Source organism: Sprattus sprattus, assembly GCF_963457725.1.
Source record: "Sprattus sprattus genome assembly, chromosome: 5".
Classification (NCBI taxonomy): domain Eukaryota; kingdom Metazoa; phylum Chordata; class Actinopteri; order Clupeiformes; family Clupeidae; genus Sprattus; species Sprattus sprattus.
In genome coordinates, this window is record NC_137924.1 from 12,289,141 (window position 1) to 12,316,377 (window position 27,237).

The 27,237-nt window shown below is 40.8% G+C and overlaps 3 protein-coding genes across 6 annotated transcripts in view; 2 read left to right on the forward strand and 1 right to left on the reverse strand.

The window, feature by feature from the left end:
• Nucleotides 1–6,169: 6,169 nt before the first annotated feature.
• On the forward strand, nt 6,170–10,397 carry hnrnpa3 (heterogeneous nuclear ribonucleoprotein A3). The gene is made up of 11 exons (XM_080839424.1): nt 6,170–6,225; nt 7,252–7,374; nt 7,722–7,868; nt 8,018–8,228; nt 8,322–8,411; nt 8,529–8,600; nt 8,691–8,753; nt 8,840–8,968; nt 9,063–9,191; nt 9,276–9,347; nt 9,438–10,397. Exons 1-10 carry the CDS (start codon nt 6,220–6,222, stop codon nt 9,329–9,331), a joined length of 1,026 nt encoding a protein of 341 aa, XP_080695550.1. The 5' UTR covers nt 6,170–6,219; the 3' UTR covers nt 9,332–9,347; nt 9,438–10,397.
• Nucleotides 10,398–12,412: 2,015 nt separating this feature from the next.
• On the reverse strand, nt 12,413–19,671 carry nfe2l2a (nfe2 like bZIP transcription factor 2a). Of its 3 annotated transcripts, none has more exons than XM_080839383.1 (5): nt 19,535–19,671; nt 15,181–15,441; nt 14,769–14,861; nt 14,366–14,536; nt 12,413–14,129 (listed from the first exon to the last, which is right to left on the reverse strand). In XM_080839383.1, exons 1-5 carry the CDS (start codon nt 19,574–19,576, stop codon nt 12,888–12,890), a joined length of 1,809 nt encoding a protein of 602 aa, XP_080695509.1. In that variant the 5' UTR covers nt 19,577–19,671; the 3' UTR covers nt 12,413–12,887. The 3 variants fall into 3 exon arrangements, with proteins under 3 accessions (XP_080695509.1, XP_080695508.1, XP_080695507.1); XM_080839382.1 differs by having other exon boundaries at nt 12,413–14,126; nt 15,172–15,441; XM_080839381.1 differs by having other exon boundaries at nt 15,172–15,441.
• A 3,866-nt stretch (nt 19,672–23,537) lies between these two features.
• Nucleotides 23,538–27,237, forward strand: part of agps (alkylglycerone phosphate synthase) — a gene marked incomplete at its 5' end in the record, with an annotated part of 35,890 nt that continues 32,190 nt past the window's right edge. Inside the window, one exon of one of the 2 annotated variants that reach the window (XM_080839530.1) lies at nt 23,538–23,731. In XM_080839530.1, coding sequence (XP_080695656.1) covers nt 23,553–23,731 — 179 coding nt within the window. The remainder of the gene's footprint in view (nt 23,732–27,237) is intronic. The other variant, XM_080839529.1, reaches the window with a different exon arrangement.

Sequence of the window (27,237 nt, forward strand, 5' to 3'; positions counted from 1 at the left end):
TGGCGAGATGGGTGCCATGTATCAATCTGCATGGATAATTCAATACGGTAAATCACAATCGACCAGGATCAATGCTGAGCCGACATATTGCAAAGCGGTTTCTACTCTCTGACAGTGCATCAAGTGGATCCCTATTTTTATGAACAGGTACCATGTGGCCCTGGTTGTTTTATTTCCTTAAATCACCATAATATTTTTTCCAGAGTAAGGGACTCCAAGAAAGACTGGCTTTTGTACCACAGTGTAGAATAATGTTTAATTTCCCCTTGATTGAGTTATTCTGATCAATTTAGTAGAAGTGGGTCTGCAACTGTACAGTCTGTTTAAACAGGGAATGACTTGAGATTAAACAAGTTCTTGGCAGGCCACGAGATAATCCCTTTCTCAGATGTGGAAAAGTACGGATGACATATGGAATAAACAGCATCATGGCAAAATTGGACGTGGAGAGTGGAAGCATTTTCTTAGCGTAGCAGGAGTCATGGTCATCAGCCAGGGGGCGAGCTATTCCCCTAGGTTGCATACTATTATGCAAGGCAATAAACAAGCAACATTCTTGGGAGCACAAAGGTTCTGGTAAAATAATTGATATGACTGCATCACTTTGGTGTTTGACCATGCAGAGCTGTTTATGAGGCCCATGAAGGAGGAATATGCAGTGATTTGAGTTTCCATAAACTTCCAAGGCTTCCTGATTTAACATTACCGATATGGCTTTAAAAAAGTATTTTTCCTGAATGTGTTTGGATGGCTTTTTGCAATAACTATAACATTTAACTGTTATCTTGGCCATTTTGTTGATACATGTTTTCCAGAGGCACAGTCTTTTTTTACAGACCTTGCAACAAGGACCACTAGTTGTAAATTGATCGAATCCGGGGAATGTTAAAAGATAAATAATCAAAAAAAAAAAAGATAAATAAGCTTAATTTAAGCAAAATGTAGGTTAGATAGCCTACCTAAAATATGTAATACCAATCAAGGTATGAGCACAGTCAACCACAACCATTACAGCCACAACCAATAGTCTGGTTCTGTGTAACACCTCAATTCTATTTTAATTTTTTTTGGGGTGTGATTTACATCCAGCTTCCTCTATTCAACGGAGCAGGAAACAGATGCAGGGAATTGTCCTTTTCCGAAATTCCTCAGAGAAGCTCTGCCCAACATTGATGAGCGCCCTTGTCTTTGTACTTGCATGCAAACGGGTATTAGACGGTGACTAAATTGACTTTGGTTCCCCCGCTCTGATTCTCCATTTCCTCACCGTTTCCACTTACGTATGTCCGTCTGGGGGGAAACCATGCTGGCCAGTGCTTTATGATGGGCTTCCCTTTGGTGGAGGAACCACCGCAGTGCTTACTCAGGGCAAGGTCAACGTTTACCTTCTGCGGCTGGGTCTGCGCGGCTCTAGGTAATGTCGTGCTGGGCTGGACGAGTTGAATTTGGCCAGCGATAGCGACTTTATGTCCGAATTTAACCTAGTTAAACATAGTTTCCATTTGACGACAACTAAATAGGCCTGTTTGTTGAGGATAGGGGCCTTCAGAGCCTATCACTAGCTTACTTATGTTCCCAAATATTTGATGCGACAGTACAATAGCCTAACACTCATACTACAATAGTCTTCTTATGATTAAGGTTCAGTTTGGCTTGTCTCATTGAAACGTCATATGTTTTTTTCCCCACTTTTTTTTTGTCATCTTGAGTTTATTTGTTATGCTTAATTGTCCAATTATGAAGAATGCTTTCGAATGACCAGTAGTAAACTACGGATAAAACAGCATGAAACGTTTATTCGGACAGCAAGCCAACATGAGAGCATCGGAAAATATTAATATTTTGGCCACCTGACCTACCGAGAAAGCAACGGTATGGTTTGATGGTTCCACGGATTATAGCTCCATCTAGAGGATACTTTTAAAACAAACTAAAGCACCACCTTTGCAATAGCGATGGTAGGATTATTTCATGTAAGCCTATATATGTTTTCTGAAATTGTATGTTAACCTGTTGATAAATGTATTTTGTATATGCATCAACACACAAACAAAAGTATTTTGCTTAAGTGAGTTCTCAAATTAAACTGGAGGATTTAATTTCTCTATGGTATGCATATGGTTCAGAATGTATAGTTGTCTTACTGTAAATCTTGAGAATTTTACTGTACTTCGTGTAAATACAATGAGGACTGTATGGAAGTTTGATTTAAAAATGTGCTTTAAAAAATTGGGAGACACAAAATATTTAAGTAATATTAAATGTATCTTACAGAATAATGTCTGTCTCTCACTGGAGTATGTAAAGGGTTAACCAATAATGCTTTTATTTATATGAAAGATAAAATTAAATCCATAATAACTGAGACCCTTGTCACTGCTTGCATTTGTGTTTGAGAATATTATTAAAAATGGCACACTGCGCCATCTACTGGTGAATTTATGTCTGAACGGGGCCTACTTGAAGGAGTTCAAGTGCAGCCGACATTACTTATCCATATAAGTATGTTCAATTCCATTATTACAGAATATGTATCTAAAGATGGATTCTGATGAGTGTAAAGAAGGCTATCCAAGCTAGGTATAGTGTATTGTAAATACATACAATACGTATGTATAGGCGACCACAATAAATTCTTGATTAACTAGGATTGACGAATCTGCCCCAAGGGTTTCGAGAGGAATAAAGAAACTGGCACCTAATGAACATACATATCCTGACTAACGAGGCAATTTCACCAAGATTTATACACACCTTTTGCTGACAGGGGCTACTGTCATATATAAAAGGTAAAACATAATTTGGATTTTTAAAAGGATATAAAACTTGGATTAATTATTGTCTTAAGTGCTGTCTTTAAAACTACATCGTCTTAGTGCCTACTATTTCCAGATCTGATTACCTCATACATTTATCTGCCAAATACCCTGTTCCTGAGCGGAATTTCCTGGACCAAGCAAGTGCTCAGTAAATCAAGGCAATTTATTGGTCACATCAGTGTTATAAAGAATCACTCACAGCTGTACAGCTGAATTCAGAGTGAAAATTCTGATTCTATCTAACTAAGGTGAGCCAAGTCAAGCTGATTCCTTCTTGTTTATGAGCCTCTGTGGATAATCTACAGCTCCTCTACAGCAAAGACGTAGAAAATACATGCAGTATGTGAATGTGACGAGTGTGTGGCCTTGCATCACAATGAAATGACAATGTGGCCTGTGAGGACACATCAAGCCACAGACTGATGACTGAGCCGCAGGCTTCTGTTGCAGTAGTAGAAGAGTACGCCACAATGCGTCAGCTTGCCAGCACACTGTCACAGAGCAGTTCTAAAAAGAGTAAGGAGGTGTGATGAAAAGCCATACAAACAACACCATCCGTGGGTTGCACCGAGGAGACACATAGTGGCAACACACCCATCCATCAGAATCCATCTGTGAGGGTCAGATACTGCCTGGTGGGGGTCCTCCACAATCAGGCAATCCTCTGCCTCTCCAGCTTTAATGCTCTGTGAAATGATGCTTGGTGTTCCTCACATCTCCTCAATCAAAAACAGTGCAGCATCATCAGTCAGTTCACATTTCAGTCATCTTGGACAAAGAGGTTGCAAGTAATCGCAGACTGCGTGGATGGCCAGTAAGTCACAGCCAATCATGTTTCTCAGTATAGGGAGCCCAGGTCATGGCATTCCAAGAATTTACTCAGTGAAGGCCAAACAAACGAACTCGTTGCTGCTCTGAATGGATATCACAGACATGACTGATCCTACTCTCGTTTGAGAGAAGATGTCCTATCCAGATTTTGTTTTTGCATTCATTACTTGTTCTGCAACATCCGAGCATAGTTCCAAAAAGAAGGTGAGAAAGGAGAGAGGGTTTAGATTTGTTGAACGTATTGACTCCTGTACTTCACCAGAGCTTCTGTTGTTTTGTCTTCAAATAATGTAGAGTTTTGTGGGTTCCTACACAAGTCAACAAATTGCTTTAAAACAGAGGCAGGCAAGTTTGACATGTGATGGCAGCTGTATTCATAAAGAAGTAGAGATCTCATTTCTTTACAAAACAAGTCTATGATTGAGAACCATGACTGAAATGACACCGCCAGTGTAGTGGCCCTAGACCTACCAGATAACTTCTTCGTGTCACAAACGGAGCATTCCAGAGTCTTGAACTTAGCATTGTTCCCTTAATTAAGGCCAAGCAGTGAAGCGGAAAATTATGTTACCAGGTCTCAATCTCATTATCAGTTTAATTAGGAAATAAATGTAGTGGAACAAACATAGGTGGTGATTTCAAGTAATCTACAGAGTGAAATATAGAATATATTTTAGTGGATTTATCATGATGGCATTAAATGCATTGCTTGGTGTTTGTTTGTATGTGTGTTTGTGAGAGAGAGAAATAGAGAAAATAAGAGTTTCTATGTAAGATATTCCAAGAACTAATGATGTTTTAAAAAATTCTCAAAAATCTGGCAAACATGAATTATTAGATCACTTATTCATTGTTCTATTAAACCTTTATTAACATACTATTGATGTTACCTAGCATACCTGTGTCAATGAAAATATTTGAGCTGCAGGTAATTATCTATAGCTAATTCAAGTATCTACCCATTTGTATTTGAACCGGCAAATTAAGATCTTTGTTTCACATTAAATCTTAGTAAGTCAAGTGATAACAACCCCTTGCCTTTCAACCACCTACAATGCCAATAAATGAAAGTTATTATTTAATGGAAATGAAATAGTGTTATTTTTTATGAAGGCTGTATTTTTTCTCACACACTGTAAAGATAATGACAGACATTATTCCATCCCATAAAGTAGTCATAAATTGAATGAAGTCCATGCATCTCGGATTTTCAATAAGACACCTGAAAACCAACAGCGTCATCTAATGACGCTTTGGAATACACCATTGTTCACGTTCTAAAATACCACATTTCCAGGTATAATTTACACATTTCTTGGACCTTTATACACAACATTTAGTGGATAGAGAATTTCTTTGTGCATTTAAAAATACTCAGATCAACTATTCATAAAGAAATCTAAACGATAGGTGGATGTCTATTTTCAAGAAGTATTATATATAATGCAAAAGGTCATTTTGATTATAAGGCTTTTTGTAAAAAATTAGGTATTATTTTAGGGATTTTGTGAGGCTGTGTTAAAAGACTATGTATAAACCACAGAAATGTAAATAGCCTTGGCTCAATGTCTTTCAAATCACCTGCAGATGGCAGAATTTGACCATTAATTCCAATAAGTACTAACTTTTAAAAAGAAAAATAAGGCTATGACATTTGATGCCATGGATGACCAACCATTAGCCCTCAATTATTAGTTAGATACAGTATATTCTTAATTCATATTTGTAATGGTCAAATAATTGTCTTGTTAAAAAGTTACACTGCAGAAACTGAAACATATGAAACATCACAATCTGGGTCGGATTTAACAAAAAGTTAACTAGAAGGCCATATGAACCTGACATTATTTCTATTATAATTATTATTATTATATATTTTTTTAGATATAGGCCTAGGTTACATTTAGTAAGTGGCTTTACTCAAACTATAACGAGGCTATGTAGTCTACTCTGTAAGCTGTCCAAGTTTTATAACTTTTAATGTTATTCATTATAACTTTTTCCTCTTTTGTTTCACTTCCCTTTTCTAATATTTGACATTATACAATCAAATTATTTCCATAATCATATGATTGGCCTGATTTATTTATTGTTATTTATCAGTTGTATTGGCAATTTTAATTGGCATTGATGTGTTTTTGTCATTGTTGTATTATTGTTATGTTCTGTATTTTGCCATACCGCATCATTGAGTCCGTTATCCTGTTTAATAGTTTGCGGCTCCCAGGCATTTTTATCCATTTCAGTTCTAACATAAAGGTACAGCTCTGTCTTCAGTAACGAAATCCTCATAGTCCTACAACTACGATACATATCAAATAATATACATTGCATTTGAAGACATTTTGAACTATTTAAAAAGTAAATATGGTCCAAGCCGGCTCTTTATCTCGATTACTGTACACTCGTTTCTGGTTTGATTAACAGTGCCTGAGAGTCCCATTGAAGCATCGCTTTCCTTCCCCCCCCTCCCCCCCCCCCCCCCCCCCCCCACCCCCCTTCTGTTCTGACATCGATTCCTGCCTTGTTCCTTGACATAGCGGCGAAAAGGGTATACTGGTGTGGCGATATGGAGGTGAAGTTAATTTATTTATGCAGTGTTTCAAAACAACTTTACAGACCAGAAGTGTACAACTGTCATGTTTTTGGTCTGGACGAATTAGACATACCGCTAATGGTGCTCAAATGAATAGTTAGCTGTGGACAGCATTTTGACTCTAGGCATGTCAGTGGTGCTAGCCTCCTAGCCATGCTACCTTTAGCTAGATGCATTGGTAGGAAATAGTTAGCATACCCTCTCGCTTTTGGTGGTTAGCTATATAGTCTCACATGACTCCTTAATCATGTCACGTAGTGTCCTCTCTTGCAAGTCACAATATTGATGGAAAGCTAGTCCATATTCATGTCATTGCCGAATATGTCAACCTAGCTAGCTAGAAAAACCAATAACTTAGGCTCGTGCTGTATGTGATTAACGTTAGCACGAAGCAGAACCATTGGGTCCGTGCTGCATTCTAGTCCTTTTTATAATGCATTAGCTTCAAGACTTTGAGCTTTAAATAACCGGTTAAGTTCATTCCTATCGGTCCTGTGTTTGGTGAGAGTATTATAAATGCTAGCTACTTGCAAGTGTTGTTTTTCCATTCAAACAATATGGAGTCGAAGGAAAGACCTAAAATGGCGCAGCGGGAATAGCTTGACAGAATGTTCTCGATGCTGCACGTCTTCCTGACATGTATGGTAAACTGCAGTGCCTAACAAGTAAAGGTGTATGTCATCCTAAACTGTAATGTTACATACGTGGTTGCAACAATCGTCACCGTTACCAATAGTTCACCCAGTGAAAATGATTACAGACAAGGTAACGCCATTCTGCCCAGCCCATATTTATGCGCAACGTTCTAGATTGGCGTATCGGAAAGAATTTTATCAGGGACGCTTCCCTTCGGGTTACTAATCGTTTTTTTTTTTTTTAAATACCTAAAAGTATTATTTACCTTGATGATGTGAAATGATGGGAGGTGCAAATCGTGTGTGCTTTTATTTTATGATATATAATGCATTTGTCTGAGTTTGTGTTTTATTGCAACACTTTAAACAGGGTCACGAGAACAAGGAGCCTGAGCAGCTTAGAAAGTTATTCATCGGAGGCCTGAGTTTTGAAACGACAGAAGACAGCCTGAGGGCTCACTTTGAGCAATGGGGGATGCTTACAGATTGCGTGGTACGTGGTAATGTCTCCCAGGGGTGCATGGCATCCGTGTTGAGATTTTTCAAACACTGTTGTTGTAATTAACTCTATGTGCGTAACATAATTCATAACGTATGTTATTAAGCCTTGTTCAAGCAACTATTCATTTTAAGTCATAGCCTGTTATATATCCATTTTGTATGCAGTGATTCAATCAGGTGCAGGTGTTGAGACCTGTGGTTGTTTGATTTGGTGGCTTCATCTCTGCTGAAATGAGAATAAATCATTTGCAATGTAAATGCGAGCTAGTCTGACATTCAAACACACAAATGAAGCTTTCAACAAGTGGTCTTTCTACCTCTTGTGTGTGTTCCTGGCAGGTTATGAGAGACCCAGCCAACAAACGCTCCAGAGGGTTTGGGTTTGTGACGTACTCCTGTGTAACAGAAGTAGATGCTGCAATGGCCGCCCGACCTCACAAGGTGGATGGGCGCGTGGTGGAACCCAAAAGGGCCGTGTCCAGAGAGGTATGATCTTCTGCACTTCTGTGTGAAATGAGTGTCCTTACTTTCCCTCGGAATCAATAAAGTATCCATCTATCTATCTATCAATGTGTCAGAGGTTTGATCTTTTCAGTTTTTTTTTTTGTTGGCAATGTTTTTTTTTCTTGCCCTAGGACTCCTCAAAACCGGGAGCTCATCTAACAGTGAAGAAGATTTTTGTTGGTGGCATAAAAGAAGACACAGAGGAGTATCATTTAAGGGAATACTTTGAACGCTATGGGAAGATTGAGAGCATCGATGTGATGGAAGACCGTCCAACTAGGAAGAAGAGAGGATTTTGTTTTGTTACCTTTGATGACCATGACACTGTGGATAAAGTTGTTGGTATGTTCTTTTGAATTGTAGCAGAGGTAGCAGCACCGACTTTTATATTTGTTTTATCACTTTTGATATTGTAAGTATTTTCTTAATTTGCAGCTCAAAAATATCACACAATAAATAGCCACAACTGTGAGGTCCGGAAAGCATTGCCCAAACAGGAAATGCAAGCAGCTAATAACCAGAGGAGTAAGTGAACTCTCGCTTGAGCTATCTAATACTAGTAGTAATAACAAAGAATTGATTTGTTCTTAACTACTAAAAAATATGCTTGTGGGCTCACTGTTACACAAATTGTTTTGTTAGGCAGAGGTGGCGGTGGTGGAAACTTCATGGGCCGTGGAGGAGGTAACTTTGGAGGTGGTAACTTTGGTCGAGGTAGGCATTATTTCCACTAAACTCATATTGTGAGTACGGGCAGTTTTCAGTTCATCATTGACCATCACATTTCATGGTTTGAACTTGCAGGGGGATACGGTGGGGGCCGAGGAGGCTATGGAGGTGATGGCTACAATGGGTTTGGAAGAGATGGTATGTTTGCAAAAAAAAGAGCTAGCATTAACATGTTTGCATGGTAACATTCTTCACTGTGTAGTGTGTGCAATTCTGTCCCTTAGGACCAAACTATGGTGGTGGCCCAGGCTATGGAGGGGGCCGGGGGGGATATGGTGGCGATCCAGGTTATGGCAACAATGGAGGGGGGTATGGAGGATATGATAACTACAACGACGGAGGAAACTTTGGAGGTACTGTCACAGCATGTTGTGCACACGTCCCCATCCGAATCCTAATAAGTTTCATTTAGGTAAATATTTCTTCACTGGCCTCTGTGTTTTAAAGGGAACTTTGGTGGTGGTGGAGGAGGTGGACACTACAATGACTTTGGGAACTATGGTGGCCAGCAGTCCAACTATGGACCCATGAAGGGAAATGACTTTGGTGGAAGTAACTCAGGTGGACCCTATGGCGGTAAAGACTCTTGTTCTGACACTGCAGCATCACAAATCACAAAGGTCTTTGGGTCCCCATTTAACATCTCTGGTTGCCTTTCAGGTGGCTATGGCTCAGGCGGTGGCAACGGCGGTGGCTATGGCTCTCGGCGATATTAACACTCATTAATCAGTGGTAAGTTCAGTTCATCTGCAACCAGTTGTGCAGACTGAAGATGCACAATTGTAGAATAACAATATATTCTATCCTGTATCCATTCAACAGGCTTCAGTTCTTAGCAGGGGAGGAGATGAGCAAAGGAGTTGTCAGGAAAGCTGCAGGTTACATTGAGGCAGTCGTCTGAGCGCAGTAGAAGCACACTGGAGGAGCCAGGATCCATAGTCAGAAAAGAAAACAGTTACTGCAGCTTTAATTGGAGACTCCTTTTGACAAGACCCTTACACCCCCAGCTACAGTGCAAGAGTGTAGCTAGTGACAACAGAAACAGCGTCAACATTCCTCTCATCTTCTTTGATGCTAGATTCCCCCACCTCACCCCACGGAATGAAAATCTTTTCCCTTGTGCACCTGATAAAATCCTGTGTGATTTGTGCTAGTGGTTTAAGGAATTATAACAAAAAAAAAAGACAAAACTGTTTTGAGTAAATGTACCGTCAGCTTTTGAAATAGTGTTAAATTTGTTTCCTGTAGACAAAACCATTCTGTGGCCTTTCCTTTGTTATTGACTGATGAAGAAAAGGCAGGAAGTGTCAGTTTTAACTTTATTTTATATTATTTTAAAGACTGTTTTGAGTTTCAACCACTGGTGATTTTTATTGTCAGTGTGAAGTGTATTTTTGTATTATAAGTATATGTTGTCTATCCCTGGTTGTGTGAAGAGCTAGTGTATGCAGCTTAGACATCAAAGAACTGGAGGTCATGTGTTTTTACACAACTTGTACACAAAGAATTCTAGATTGTTAACATATTCTAGATTGTTAACATATTTTGGAAAGTGGAACATCAGATAAATAAAGTTGTGTAGTAAATGACCTTATGTAGTGTAGTGCGTCATTGGGTGTGAGGCAGATGGACAATGAGTATTTAATTTTCACCAATGCAAGTGTAGATGTATTGATATTCTTGTATGTATGTTCAAACTTATTTGACAAAATGTTCTGCAGACTTTGCAACAGGGCCCTGTGTTAGTCCGACTGTAGGCTGAAGACATCTGAAAAGTTAAATGTTCCAGTTGTGCAAGAAGAGGTTTTTTTTTTCCTCTTCTTCTTTCCCCAAGTGGCATCATACTGACTTTGGGAAAGTGTAAAACAGTGTGTTGAGGGATGACATTGTCCATCCCAGAACAGTCGTCCAGTCAGCGAGTTCTTGCAGAAAAGAGGAGGCAGAATTATGCCCAGCATCCCAACAACTACAACTTCTGAAGAAGCTGTGCAGTGTCTCTTGCTCGTCCAATAGCCAGCATCTGCTCTCGAGAGCTAGTGGTATCTTCAGGAGACTGCCCCTGGAGGAGAAGCTAGTAAGTTCCTGGATTTTTTTGGAGAATCAAGTAGTATGTCAGTGTGTTGTAGGTCTAGATTGAGATCTAGATGATGGAAGGGTAATGAGTGAGAGGTTGCACACTGTCAGAAACAGTGCAGATTGAAAGAAGATGGAGCAGTATCTTAGAACAAGGTAAGAGTAACCACTTTGCTTCATTTTCAGATTTTGGGAAAAGAGGCATTTCCCCCTCAACTGTCTGATGGTACAGGCTGGGTAAGGATGAGTGTTTTTCACGATGTATGCGTCGTCATGAATTACTGTTATACTAATCCATTTCAGACATCACACATGGGGAAGAAGGATGGTAATGGATAGACATTTGGCAAAAATGTGGCTGGCACATGGTTCCTAAAGCAATGCAAAATGATTAACATATTATTTATCAAAGGTTTTCATGATTGAAAATGTATATATATTTGAAAATGTTGTCTGACAATAATAGGACTTCAAAAGCGCTGCTGATGCTGGGATCAATTGTGAAGGTATGCTTTTCATTGGCTCATACGTAAATAGCACATGCAACTGCTTCTTGGGTTGTGTGGCTTTGTGAGAATATTAAGGCAGGGAAACATAAATGGGTGGATTGTCTACCGACTTAAATAAGTAGTGGGCATATTTCAGGATGTTCTATTCCAAGTCCTTTTAAGAGTATTACAGCAGTCTGGGTTTTACATAGTGTTGTTTTCTTTTTATAAACTGCCTATTTATAAATAAAGCATTTTCCAACAATGGAGTGTTTTTTCTTGCTGTGTGCGCCTACATATGTGTTTTTGCACACTATATGCATTCGTTGTTTTTCTTATGCTGTATGGGAACCTGATATTTGCCTCCCTTGATTAGAAGTTCCAAGGTCATTTGATTATGGGTTCAGGAGGGTTCACAAAGCGGTGATACACACAGTGTAGGAGTGCCATCAAAGCCTTAGATTCCACATACTGAGTTATTTGATTTGTGTAAACCAACACCCCATTGTAATTTCCATAAAACTCTCATTGTACACGCCTGACCAGTCAGGTTCGTGCAACAGGTGAGGGCATGAATGACAGAATTTGAGTAATGGCAATCTATTTTTTTTAAACTGATTTATATCGCATGGCCCACGCTACCTGGGGGCGAGTGGCTTAAACTGTCCACCCTGCTGATTGTAATTAAAATGACTCATGGTACTAGAAGGTAAAGGAGAAGAAAGGCCCTTGAGCTACCTTAAATGTTTGTATTGCTCAGCCCTATGCTGTGTAGAGGGCAGGCATTGTGAAAGGGAAAATGGGCTTGGTGTTCAAAGGTAATGTTTGTAGGTTTGAGTGCCTGGGACTGCAAACACTACGATATGCGGCCGTTTGCTTTTCTTAAGTGTTTTGTCAGTGGAGCTTTGAGGTCGTCATGCATGTTTCACATGGGGTGCTGTCGAACAATGAGGCGCTGTTGCATAATAGCATGTCAAGCTCCGTGTCAGAAATACCTCATAGATTTAGAGCCGTCTAAGCCATCGCACATGAAAAACCCAGCTCACACGGAAGCAGATTTTCAAAAAGGCATGTTTTAAGTCTATCCAACAGAGCAATCCAACAATTTTCAAGAACAGTACTGACCAATTACCTATCAAAAACACTTGAATAGGTCTTATAGAAAACTAATCGGAGTGCAATCCTAGCATACAGAATATTTTCTTATATAAGTAGTCTGACCTATGGTGTGTGTTATTGAACTAGCAGTCACTTAGATAAGCACTCACAAGTGTAGCCTGATTAACTGAATAGTTTATTTTAATAAAGCACAGAGATAAAATTGCCATAGAACTGTAAATTAAGATATAAAACAGACTTAAGTGCCAGTGATTGCAACGAAATTATTAGCATACTAAAATGTGGTATATACAGTACAGAGTCATATTCCAATAGCAAACAAGGTATAAATGTATTTACAAACCATACAGATAAAAGAATCTTAAAGGGAGAAATATAAAGAAGTAAAAAATAACAATAGATATTAAAAATATTAAGAGTAGAATAAGCAAAAACTATATAATAGTTCTGCTATTTTTTTCTGTTTGGTGTTTTTACGCATAAGCAAAATTTCAACTATAAAGTTATCTTTGCATAGTACATAACTAGAGTAATGCAGTACCGCAAGAAAGGGAAAAGAAGAGATTTGGTTTGGTTTGGGGGGTGATAAGTGCTAGCCATCACTCTTGATGAGTGTCTTTTTGACCCTGGGGACCAGGAAGACGTTACCGTCAGAGGCCTGCTGCAGCGAGTAGTCAGCTGGGGAGTAGGGCCTGCCCTGCTCGTCTCTCAGCATGCCGAACACCTCCAGGTACAGGCTGTTGAGCTGCTGCTTCATCTGGCGCAGGCTGCTGCTGTGCTCCGTCTTCTCCCGCTGCAGCCGGTCCCGCTCCTCCTTCAGCGAGTCCAGGTCGAACTCCAGCCCCACTATGTTCTCCATCTTGCGCTTGCGGCAATTCTGGGCCGCCACCTTGTTCTTGCCGCGCCGGCGGATGTCACGCACCAGGGCCAGCTGGGGCTCGTTGAGCTGATGCTTGGACATCAACTCGTTGAAGTCGTCCACGGGCAGGTTGATGATCATGCTCACGGCGAAGGGGATCCGAAGGGTCTTGGCCCGCTGCTCGTCGCGAGACAGCCGTGACTCCGCGCGCCTCTTGGCTTTGTCTTTGCTGAAGGGTGGCTTGCTGTGGCCACTGGCTTCTGCCGGCTCGGTTTTGTAATGTTTGCGGTTTCTGTCCTGACGTCGGCTTCTTGGTGTGTTGGGAGTGGTGCCTGATGGGTTAGTTGCATCGAATGACAGGGAGAACATCTCCGAGTAGTCGGACTCACTCCCTGGACCGCTGTCCGTGTCGTCCATGTCGGAGTCGCTGAAGCCAAGAGAGCCATCCTCAAAGGTAGACTTTTCTGGAGAGCTCATGTTGGGGCTGGCATCCAAGGACAAGCCAGAGTCGGAATCTGGGAATTCCGTGGCCATCTCGCTCTTGCTCATTTCAAAGGAGTCTCCAGGCGAAAGATTCCGCATGTGTAAAGGTTTTACAGGCGAGCTGTCTGGAGTTTCTGTAACCTGGCAACCTCCACTCACTGTGTTGCAAGGATGGGGTGTCTCACTAACTTTGACTGTGTTGAGCAAGCCCGGGTAAAACATCTCACAGAAGTCATCCGTGTTGCCACTGACGACCGTGTCAGGGGCTTTGAGTGACATCTGACTCAGAAGGTTGGCTGGGCCAGCGCCGGAAAAGCTGACCTCATAGTTGCCCATGAACTCAGGGGGGCAGACCTCGGGCTGGGTCACCACAGTGTCTGTGAGGCCAGGCATGAAGAGGCCATAGCTTGGGTCTTGCACTTCAGGAGCTGAATTTGTGCTCAAATAATCACTTGGTTCTGTAATTTCCGGCATCTGCATGTTCAGGCACTGCTGCAAGGAGTAAACAACAGAGGTTAGTATCTCTGTGTGTAATGTTTATCTAGTTACCGACATAACCAAAGTAAGACATCATAACACATAGTCTTAGTGTCACAGATGGGTTTGAACACTCATAATAATTTGTGGATTTCAGTCTTGACTTGTTCTGAAAAAAATGCTATGGTTCCTTTAACACTGAACCGGTTTGGTGGGATACAAAAAAAAAGAGATCAAATCCCTTGCACTACCTGTAGTTCAGGAATGGAGAGTAGCTCCATCCAGGCCTGATCCAGGTCTGGCCATGATTTCTGTGTGGAAGGCAGCAGTGGAGTCTGGGCAAGGGGTGGCTGCTCAGGAGCCATGATGAGTTGACTGTTGGTTGTGGGTGGTGTGGCGGTGCCCAGGCAAGTGGAAGCAGTCTGTAAAACAATTCAATTCGATTACATTTTATTTATATAGCGCCATAACAATACAATTGCCTCTTGGCGCTTTACGGAGCCCAGAGCCTGAACCTGTGTAAAACCACAGAAGACATTTTGACGTGCATGAAGGTGTGTCATTTAGTGTAGGATGTGACAAGACTGAAGGAGAAAAGGAATTTATTTTGAGTTTAACACAAAGTGAGATCTGTCGCTGCTGCTTTCATCTTACCTCACTTGCCTCTACCAGCGGGAATGTCTGTGCTAGCAGCTCCATGCACTCATCGAAGGACATGGCTTCTCCATCCACTGTGAAGCCAACATTCTACAAACAAGCAAGGCAAAATGTCATTTCAAACACTGCACTGACTGGCCACTCACCCATGTTTAACCTGCTAGCCTAAAGACTCACAGGGAGATCAAGAGACATTCACTGTATACCTAACAGCTTCAAAGAGGGAATGTATTTGAGCACAACTGAATGAGCCAACTAGCTGCAACAAAAGCCATCAGCCCTCTGAGCCACCTGTGCCCTCCTAATTACAGCACGGTGTTGGTTACCTAGATACCTGCTCGGCACTCTGAGGCCCTGTGTGTGAGGGTGTTTGTGTGTGTGTGTGTGTGCTCATGTGTACCTGACTGACCTCCGAGGGCGTGTCTGAGTCAGACTGTGGCTGTCCGCTGGGCAACGAGCGGGGGACGAACTCGCCAGTCTCCTCGTCCAGCTGCAGCTGAGCCAGGAGGGCTTTCTCCCGCGCCAGCAGCATCTGCTGCCTCTTCTCCTCCTCCAGCTCACGCTGCTTCTGCAGCTCGTGCTCCTTCTGCCGAAAGCTGAAGTCGAACACCTCCCTGCCCGCCCCCATGTCGATGTCCTGCTTCCACAGGATGTCGATCATGTCCATGTCCTGGTGGGAGGGGAGAGACAGAGGAGAAAGAGGAGGTGGGTGAGACTGTGTGTATGTGTGCTGTGGCTCTGAAGCAGGAGGCTGTGAGGCGCTAGGCTACTGGACTCTAGTGCTGCCACACCCTGTCCCAGAGGGGGCCGGTGTCCTGTCTTCTCCAAACACAACACAATGTAATGTTGGATGTAATGAAAACGACTCCATGAATAATAGATGTGCTTCTCCTTTTCTTGTGTCAAGTCTCCACCCACTGACTGATGGCGTGTTTTTTTTTTTAAGTAGTAGAATGGCTCAAGATTGGAAATCTTCACCTCGAACACAGAGATGAGGGCATGAAATACACAGATTAAATATTGTTTCTTTCTGTACGTACTTTTCAGTTTTAATTGCTTTCCTTAAATGTCAGGCCGACACACAACCACCAGATATCATCAGCCTTGACTACACATCAAGTAACCTATTACGAATGTACGAAGTTAACACCATCGTAGTTCTTCTTGTGTAAATCAATAGGGTAAGCTTCAAATGTTTAAATCACCTTTAGTACACAATATCAATTATCAGAGAGTGATGTATTGAAGGTATGTATTTCACCCTCATTGTGCTTGCCAGACATTCAGCTAATGGCGACATTTGATGAATGGCAGGTTGATGGAGGTTTAAAAACTACTACAACACCCCTGAAAATGATCTCAGTTCAAGATATGGGCCCTGCCTACAACACCATACCCTGCTGAGCAGGTTTAATGAATAGCCATTTAGAGATAACATATCTTTACTACTACTGTGATCAAAAGCTACCTGATGTGACCTGGACTCTGTGCAGTTATGGTCAAACTCTTGTATCTGGTCTATCATATACTGGATTACATACACTGTAAATTGAAGTCATGAATGGTTATAAAACCCCTCTATCTCCCCAACCCTTTGCCAAACACTATTAGCGGCCTATTAGAAGAAGTCCGGAGATAAACAGTTAGTCTTTCCCCTGGGTCGCTAACATTCATTTCACTGAGATTATTTACAGTGGGGGAATTTTTGCGCAAGAGCCTCTAAGTGTTGCATAAACCCAGTAGACTGGGTCAGAAGGAAACATCCCATCATGTGATTGCTTTTTTTCCACAACTGAATCTGACCAGTAAAAGGTTGCCTTTGCTTTCAGGCCACATATCACATGGTGAAAACTCAAACAGGAAGGGATAGTTGACAAAGGAGAAGTATCCCTATGATGGTATGGGAAATTGTGGTTTAACTTCTGCAGAAAAACATCCACTCAACATTTAAATGTGCAGTGTACGTCCATGTTACTCATTTAAGGTGGAAATCACCAGTAATTATTAACTCTCCTCTGCCATTTTCCAACAGTGTATGAGTAGTGCTAGACATGTGATCTCTTATAGTTAACTGGTGGTTTAAGTCCAAGAACCTTTTTGAACTACACTCCTAAACCTCTCAAACAACAAGCCCACGCAGATATTACTTTCTATCAAAGAACCATTTGACCCATGTGCAGAATGTCAGCGTTTGGCTTTTCAAACAAAGAGTCCATAACGTCATTAGTTTACACCGGACCACTCTACTGACTATTAATCTTGGGAGAGTCAGGCCACTTCTCCAACCCTAGATTAGCTGTGGGAGGGATGGTGAAATATCTAAACAACCGGTTCAACAGATTGGAGTCTCGCACGAGATGTCTGCCTAGGGTTATTCAACCTAGGTTTGTGTAGATTAAGCTACTACATGCTACATTTTGAATGTTGTGTGTTGAATATTTTATTAGTGAAATATGGTGAAAACACTAAAATTAGTTTAAATGTCACAAACACAACATAACATTAAATACTAAATCAGGGCTTTTTTTGTAATTGGTCTGTAACATGTGCATCTGTATGATGTATAAAATCCTGCTTACTGAGAGAGACAACACACCTATAACTACTTCAGTTACCACATTACCACTCTTCTTCTGACTGGCTCTAAACTGAAGCGACAAAGACAACACAAAGACAACAACTAGACTTAGAAATGTCCATGTGACCATTACCATGTGTTTAGAATGTGTTATTACAACCAATACAGGGAAATACAATTTAAGTGGTAGCTGATGCTTAAGCTACAGTGCTCAGGGTCAGTGTAGCAAACCCACCCTCAGGGTCCCCTACAAACAGTATGGAGGCCATTTCTTTAAGGGGAGATGATGTAAGACCGACCAGATGTGTTTTTTCCCCCAAACTGACTTCTTAAAGCGTGTTCATCAATTGAACATTATAGCATAAAGTTATGCATTGTAGTAAAGCACAGTCACAACATCCATGTCAATAAATTAAACCCATTTTGGAATTTTCCTTACATATTTTAAGTTACATCCTTGAATGTCATTATGCTGTGTTTTGTCACTTGTGCCTTAACACTAATGACATATTGTCATCAGAAGTGTATGTCCTACATTATAATGTCTGTGTGAATATTTTCTGATCCTACTGAAACTAAGGGACTTTAAAACAGACTATGTCTCCTTTGTTCACAAGACTTGTGAGTGGACTCGAGACATAGAAATGAGGAAACAGGCTAATGCAAATAAAGGCCTAATTTCCTGGAAGAAAGGACAATGTCAGCGTGTGCCACTTACCGACACACTCTCACTTCCTTCATTACTTGTGCCATTTTGTGCCAAAATACTTAACAATTACTTTAAGTCGTTCAAAAGTATATATCAGTAGCACAACAACAATCATCTTAAATGTGTGCGTATGCATGTGTGTGTGCGTGAGTGTTTGGGACAAATATCATTATAATGAAGAGACACCTGAGACCTGATATCTGCCAACTGGCCTAGAAATAAAGTTGCCACATGGCCCATAACAGAACCAGTTTATCAAGCCTCTCCAATGTCTTTCTGTCTCATTGGAATGACAAGGTGCAGATAAGAGCCAAGGTGGTTAACTATTACTATGTGATGGCAAAACTGAAAGTGTTCAAATTTTTTATACACACATACACACATCTTAAAAACAGGTTAATCAATTGATCTGAACTGCTTACCCAGCTTTAGACTCAGTCTTTTGATTTGAACTGGACTTTAAGTTGGCCTAATGTTTTGCTACACACAGTTGGACTATTTGGTCTGTATTTGACCAGTTTGCATCTATAAATCCCTCACAGTAATGATCAATAGCTAGAATCAGCAACAGAAGCTCTAAAGTTGGTTTTGACAACTGTACACCTTACATAACCTAAATGCAACAACCCGTGGATTTAAATATACTTCTGAGGAGACCAATGTAATGTCTTTGTGGTTAACTTATTTACAACAACGGTAAAGAATACAACAACATTCCTGGATGGGGCCGAACCGTTGTGCAATCAACTGTATAGAGCAAAGGTACTGATGCCATCTTCAGTAGGATCACACGCTATGGGGCTCCCAGTGCAGTACAGGGGACTCTGGACGGCCAACAGTAAACACCGTGCGACGTGCAAAATTAAAAAGTTTCTTGACATTTCAGCGTTTCATCTCTCCGTAACATCACACGCAACACAGACGACCTATACCTATAATCAGAAAGTTGTCAATATTTTAACATTTAAATGATTATTAGCTTTGTTGTTTTTGGACTGGACAACTCGTCTACAATGACTTTGCAGAATTTTCGGAGTGCGTAAGAGGCGCAGGCTCGGAAGCGTTGGAAACGCCTCCCTAACCATACTGTGTATTTTAATTGATTAAACTATTTGTTCATGATGTGTTCATTTCATGAGACAACTAGACAATCGACAGAAAAACAATGATCCCTAAATCGACAGGCTATATCAAATGAAACACAAGGACCAGTTATGCCATTCAATTTATCCAATTACATAAAAACGGAGAACTGGCTTAACAACTTGTACCCACTCGCAATCGATCATGTAAGTTACGCAAAAAACACAATACAAATCTAAATGCAGGCCTACTTCATTTTGAATTCAGACACAACATGCGATGAATCTTGCTGAATATCTTTAAAGTTAAAAGTTAACTAGGCCCCATTCTCGTCCAGGAAGGGTGAACTAAGTGCTGTTACAGCCAACATTTTAAGTTAACACGTTAATTTACCTGTTGACTTGGGTTTAATTTAGGCAATTCAATCTCCATCATTTTGGTGAGATACAATGCCTCCTTAGTGATGAATCTCCCAATATCGTACGTTTGTTTTGTATTCCTTGTTTTGAGACCGAAAACACGAGGATGAGCAATATTGTCACCACCCCTTGCACAGACGCTGTAGATATGAAGAATACTGCTTGAAGTCTTATGAAAATTTACGGAAAACCCCGTCAGTCGGCCCCGCCCACTCACTGCAACAGCCAGTCAAGACCTTTTGGTGAGCAGCGAAGGGATCGTCCCCCTCAATCTACAGGAAAGGTGGTACAGTCGGTAAACCTGAACAGGGGGAGTAGCTTAACACATAACCTTACATTTTCTATCTTCCATAAACTTTATTTATTGAATGGAATTCTGCGTGACAGAGGGGCCAAAAATGACAGTAAATAGATCTTACCCAGAACAACCAGACACAATTGCACGGTAACACCTTGAAGAGCATATGAGAAGTTTCTGATGTCTTCCAATCCTACCCAGAAAAAATTGCCGGAATATCTGCAGCATAGGCCTGGCATACCTTGTAGATGTTGAATTATTGTAAGACATTGCCAATCACGTAGCCTGCTGGCCTCAGACAGTAGCTCACTCTTAAATTGGATTGAAACTCACATTGACGATCATTGGTTGTGTATTTGTGTAGCCTAATAATACACCTCCGCGCAGCTAAATACAGACATTTTAACCTTCAAATTCTTACCACGCAGTGCATGTAACAGTTTGTGCGAAGTGTGTTCCTAGCTTTAGCTTTAACCTAACTTTCACTTACATGCACTACTACGGCAGTGGCTCATAAGCTTTGCCAGCAGCTCACATTTTGCACAGACCCTCTTACCTGTCAACCAGTCATCAATCTTTTCTGTCACCTGGCGACCTCTACTGGTGTTACGGGAAGCTATCAATCGCACAGGCTTTCTGAAAGGATTATTTAGAAATGTTGGCAATGAATTATAAGTATTTGGGAAATAATCAAGACTTAGACTACACATAGTTAACCAGAATCATGGAAATGCCAACCTTTGAGAGTTGCAAACAAAGTCGAATGCATAACTTGAAATGGTTATTCCAAACATTTACATTAGACACAATAAGTCCCATTTTTACATCTTGGACAAGGGAAACAGAAAGAGAGAAGGACAGCCCCTTTACCATCCTAAATATGCTGGCACTTGGGTGCCAGTGAGTAGCTGCATGAGACTTGCAATTAGGTTGTTTGAAACGTGTCCCGCTAATGAAGTGATCTTTATGCCCCGAAATCTAACACCTAGCTGTTAAGACCCTCACTTTAGCTCAAGACATACCTACTTTCACTGCAACTCACTGTCTCAATTATATTTAAAGATTTGCACCCCCCCACCCCCTCTCTCATGCGAAGCGCGCTCTCGTGTACACGTTCACGATTGGCAGCTCCACGTCGACATTCTTCCAGCTGCAGACTGCACTATGGCAGTGAGAAACGAGAGTAGAGCGGCATGAAAGCAACCCACCAGCAGTTTGTGGAGGTATATAGTGGGACTTCAACTGCAAAATTAAATTATTACACAGCGAAGAGGCTTCGATACTGAGTATAGCCACGTTTTCAAATGTTGCTTTAGCTTTATAAGGTCTCTGTCGCCTCGTGCTCTAGTGCTGAATAGCTGCTCTCAGACCAACCAGGTATGTAGTCTACTGTAACATTCTTTCGATACTACTGAAAAGTAGCCCTAGAATTTGTCATTTAACCTGCCATTTATCTACATGTAATGTTGTGTTGTGTTGGCATGTAGCCTAAAGCCACTGAGATCCTTAACTTACGCAAAAATCAAAGTTCAAACTCATTAAACTAGACAGTGTTTAATTTGAAAAATTTGCCGAATATGGACTGTAATGCAAAAATAGTAAGGCGCCTTTTACCTGCAATGTTTAACTACGCTTCAAACATATGCATGGTTTTTCATGCACTTTTTCAAGTTCTGTCACTAATTCAACAGGTTAAATTAAGTTAGCTAAAGAAAAGTGTTTCAAAATGAGTAATTTTCGGGTCATTTTGTTGTATTATAGGATATTCAACATGGCATACACCTTAATTTGGAAACTTTAGACACGTCAGCTGTTTCACCTATCAACTGCCCTAATTGTTAACTTAACAACCTTGAGGAGAGACAAGGTTGAACTGAAAAGTCAACATACATTTTTTCCACAGTTGTGATATCTATGTTGAATTCCTTTACCAAACAATATGTGTGGCTGCTTATACACTGGCATGCATATGGATATGTAGCCTGCAAGTTTATAGTACATTTGCCGTCCACATTTTAAAGCGTGTTTGTGTTTGCATGCATACAACTCTGTGGCTAGGCATATGTTAGGGGGGTGGGGGTATAATGGGCAAACAACTCAAGTTTCCAACTGTGTAGGCATCTTTGCCATTTTTAAAAGATTCTTTCAGCAGCTATAACAGGCCCAGCATGGTCATGGCCTGCTTTGCACATTTCCATTAATAACTGCAACCTTATGCACTTCCTAATTTCTCTCAGGTGGTACAATAAATACACATAATTGTATTGCTATGTATAAGAACATTTCTTTTGAATCCCATATTTTGTCTGAGGAAAGCGCTTTGAGATGATGGGTTAAAAAGCACTTCATAGTTGCACTTACATTTTAAAAACAGCATCAACATTTGCAAACTAACTTGTCTCTCCCCTCTTCTACGCTTAAGGCAGACATATTTGATGAGAAGTCCATTGAGGAAGATTACCAGGCCACCGGGGCTTCCCAAGTAGAGTTCTGTGATACACTTCGACTCTAATCGCTTGCAGTCAGTGCATTACAGAACTTTGTTTTGGGAGTTGATGTTCTGGCCTGAAGGAAACAAACATTACATCTGGAGGGAGGGGGTAATGATGCCAAACCAGCCGCCAAGGGGTCACTCTTTCCTGGTCTGAAAAAATAAAGCTGCTGCTTGCAATGCTTTCTCTCAAGTGTCTCCATTTTTGCCACTCTGACAATCCTTTGAACCACCAAGTGCTCAAATAAATGAATGGGGAAAGTCCAGATATACTAGATCATTTAAATAAAGCTTTAAGATACACACGTCACAAATTCAGTTTGTTTACGAAAGAATGCAATTTCACAATGCTAAATGCCATAACACTTTGCAGTACAATTGCATTCATGCTACAGGCTCTTTCATTCTCACTCGGGTACAACTACATCAGAGGTATTCTCTCTTGACATTAGAGTTTCAGTCATTCTGTTCTTGCCTTAGAATATAAAATCTAAATATCAGAAATGCATGTAAAACTCACCTCGGACTGATTCCCTTGCTGATGACATAAGTCCATGTCAACATATTTCTATCTGTTAGCTGATGCTCATTGAATTGGTAGTTTATATGAGAGCCTACTACTGTTCCTAAGAAGTCAGGTGAGAATTCATATAACGTGCTATGACAATTTAAAACATTTTATTATTCTTCATAACAATTTATTTTGGAATGGATGAACATTCCTCACATTGTGTATAAGGCTAGACTGAACTTGCCATTTATCAAGGATCATGGAGCAGCACTCCAAAAATAAGATAATGAAAGAGAGGTTTAGAATAAAGTTCAGTGTCATATATTAAACTAATTCTTACAAAGCATAATACTCATATTCTTTGACTAATGGCCTCCGAAGTATAAGATTATAGACATTCATTCATTGCCCTATCATAGCTTAGATGGTGTAGCCTAGGCATGACAATCGTTCTAGTACGCTTGATACATTGTAATGTCTACATGATTACTGTAATTGTGACAAGGTTGCAACAACATCCATGGTGTTATCATGAGAAAGTAACATTATCATATTTAATAAGAGCTTTTGGGGCGGGGAAATAGATCGAATGCAGTGCATGACGGGACTCAGGATATAACTACCTCATATCCTACTATCACAGCGCTGACCTCTGACAGCTCAGCCTTTCCTTGCACAAACACGGAAGCAGCATGGCGTCAAACAGCAAGAGCTCTGAGCGGCAAAGAATTGCACAGCAAAGATTGAGAATCATCGCCGGTCATTTAAGAAAACAAGAAGAGGCAGATCACATAGAGATCGCTGCACAAGATTGCAAAGCTGAGTCGAGTAGGACAGATACCGCGAAGCCAAACTCGGTGCCTAAGAGGAGGTAAATACATGGCTATGATGATACACAAATTAATTGAGCTCTGCACAGTTGCTACAGTAGCTAGCCTCCGTTCACTGGGCTGGTTAGGCACTGTGGTTTCAATCGGATGTTTTGCTCAAGTAGACATGTCAGTATGGCTATAAAGACCCAGGTAGTTCAAACTGATACAAAAAGATATGATCTGCCTAACTGTGACGTTAGCTCGATGTTGACCGAAGTTCATTCATGGCCAAGAAGTGGGTGCGGTAGTTCGTACAATATTTCAAGATGACCAGAGTCTCCTACAAGTCTGTCTTTAATTTATATTAGGTAGGTTGTAATATGTTTTGTCAATTGTTCGCGATAAGTAAAAGTGAATCGAGTAACCAGTCAGTTTTTCATCAATCTGTAGGCTACAGTAAAGGCGAACTGTCAACAATGCCAAGGCTGTTCTGTTATCGCTCATCATTCCCTTAGCTTTCATTAAACTTCTTTTCTTATTCTATATAAATCTGTTGTCCACAACATCCTACCATCAGTGCCTGATCGTGTCGCTGTGAGGGTGTGCAGTATAGAGTATAGGTAGGTTATATAGACTTGCCAAGCAGACAGAACATTTTGAGCTCTATTCTCTAAATTCATATTCATGGTGTTTACATTTAGGGTAGTTGTAGTCATTTGCTTGTATTAAGCATTGTATGCAGTTATTACATTTTTGTAACATCCGAATAATGGTTGTTTGCTGTGTGATCGTTGGTGAGATTATTAACGACAAATCACGATAGATAACTTGAGTTTCTCAGGTAAAACTTCGGACGTAAAGACGTTTTTTGATTGGCTGAAACCAATGGTGGCCTGACTGTAGACTCCTTATGAGGCAAGGCCGGCTTCCTGCCCTGTTTTGTCAAGCAGTAGTGACATCTAGTGTTAGACATATTTCAAAGGCTTACAATTAAAAAACCTCTTTCTGCTAAATTATTCCCCCTGTCAACCTTGCCTCTTTTAACATTACACCAAACTTTCTTCATAATTGAAGGCATCTTTCATAGGCCATGTCCACTATATTTATAATGTAGGCCAACAGTGAAGACCTGGCACGAATCACTGATAAGTTCTCCGTCCTGCTCATATATGTTTTCTGGGTGGTGCTCTAGTTGTTATCAAAAGCAGCTATTGAAAGCGTGTGGACTAAACATCTCCTTTATCTTAGTGTGGTCACAGAGAACTTGATAGAGCATGCTGCGTGCTAACTTGCCCCACTTCTTCAGAAAATATGTGATTTAATTCATCGAGAACTTGCTTCATACCTTAACAGGATGTATGTATGGGGTGAGGCTGAGGCCTTCACTATGCTGGGAATGTTAGCATAATCCAGAAATATAGATCATACGTCCAGATATGTAGCTTGTCTGATATGGTAGGATGCCAGAATGATGAGGGATCCTGGTCTTGAGAGACAGGTTTGGAGTGACGGATGCCTAGCTTCCTGTTTTGATGCCTCCCCTTCCCATTTTTTGACCGCAGATATGAAGGTCCACTATCTGGAAGACTACTCAGTTGATATTTATTAAATGTCCAAAAGAAAGGAAAGTGTGTCATATAAAGTGTGTGCCTAACTTAAAGTTGATGAAGGTTATGAAGTTCTTCTACTACTACTACTACTACTACTACTACTACTACTTCTTCTACTACTACTACTACTACTACTACTACTACCACCACCACTGTCCCATTTCTCCAGAAAGATGGATACTTCTGCTGTGGACAATTCCAGTTCTTAGTGCCATCGTCATGTTGTGTCTTACCCTCGTGAAGATAACACGAGTGACCTTGAGTCACATGCTGATTTGATCTGCACAGATCTATGCCTTTTTGTCTCTGTTCTGAGATTCTCAAATTGTTTCACTAAATCCCACTTATCACAATTGTAGTTGGACATTTACCCTTTAAGAAGTGAGAAAGATCGAGAAGGAGGTTTTTTTTAATCCATGAAAAACAAACATGGTGTTAATTTTGACACAAAGAGCTATGTTCAGTAGGTAGTTTTATGTGGCATAATATTGCCCTTGGAGGTTTGTTTTTATTACTGTTTACCAAGTAAGGCTGTATTAAGATGTTCTGTAAACTCAAGAAATGTGCTGTTTTGTAACTGCTAAAGAATGTGGAAGGATATGGGGTTTTGGATTCCTTCCTGTTTTGTGTTGCCTAGACATTAGTGTTGAAAGAATCTTGTACTCAGACTAAGTGATAACCAGAATTTCAGGGTTCTTACTGGACTAACAGCCTGGCACGCCTAAATGTGCCTTAAACCCGCATCCTGTCAAAGCAGTTGCTAATTGCCAGTTGAGAGGTTTTGTAACTCATTACTTAAGCACTTCCTATTCAGGCTTCATTTAGACCATTAGACGATTCATTCCTGAAAACCATCTCATGATCTCGTGGGTCTATAAAGGCATCTTAGTCATTTGAATGTGGCTATATAATGTCATAAGAGAAGGCTTTCACAAGCTAACACCATTTGTCTCGACACAACCTTTGTATCAAGGCTGGCGTATACAATTTGAGCGAAATGCATATTGGTTTCCTACTGTATGCATGGAATGTACCCAAATTCGAATGAGATGTTGCCTAATTACATTAAGACGCTACTTTAAAGCAGAGAGACCTTTCCAAAACCATTTTAAGTGGTAATACCCCAAGCCTGGCCAGTTTTGCCAAGCCATTTAGTTTGCACGCAATCCTGGATGTGACAGTGTCCTTAATATGCCGTATTTCTCCCCTGCCTTATGGAGACAGAGCTCTGGAGCTGCCGGGGTAATAAACACAAGAATCTCATTACCATCCTGACAGTGGTGCTCCACCCACGTGTTGGTGTGTGTGATGTGTTGCCTGTGTGTGTCTGGCAGTGGATCATAGTGTATTGAGAATGTGTGGAGCTTCTCCTCTTCTTTCCTTATCTGGCTTCTGGCTGGTTACAATTCTATGGTGGCTATGTGTCGATGTATAGGATGCTATGTACAGTATAATGGCCCTGTGCGTTGGTGTATAGGATGCTATGTACAGTATAATGGTCCTGATGGCTATGTGTCGATATGTAGGATGCTATGTACAATATAATGGCCCTGTGTGTCGATGTATAGAATGCTATGTGCAGTATAATGGTGGCTATATGAGTCGGTGTATAGGATGCTATGTACAGTATAATGGCCCTGTGAGTCGGTGTATAGGATGCTATGTGCAGTATAATGGCCCTGTGAGTCGGTGTATAGGATGCTATGTACAGTATAATGGTGGCTATATGAGTCGGTGTATAGGATGCTATGTGCAGTATAATGGTGGCTATATGAGTCGGTGTATAGGATGCTATGTACAGTATAATGGCCCTGTGCGTCGGTGTGTAGGATGCTATGTACAGTATAATGGTAGCTATATGAGTCGGTGTATAGGATGCTATGTACAGTATAATGTTAGCTATATGAGTCGGTGTATAGGATGCTATGTACAGTATAATGGCCCTGTGCGTCGGT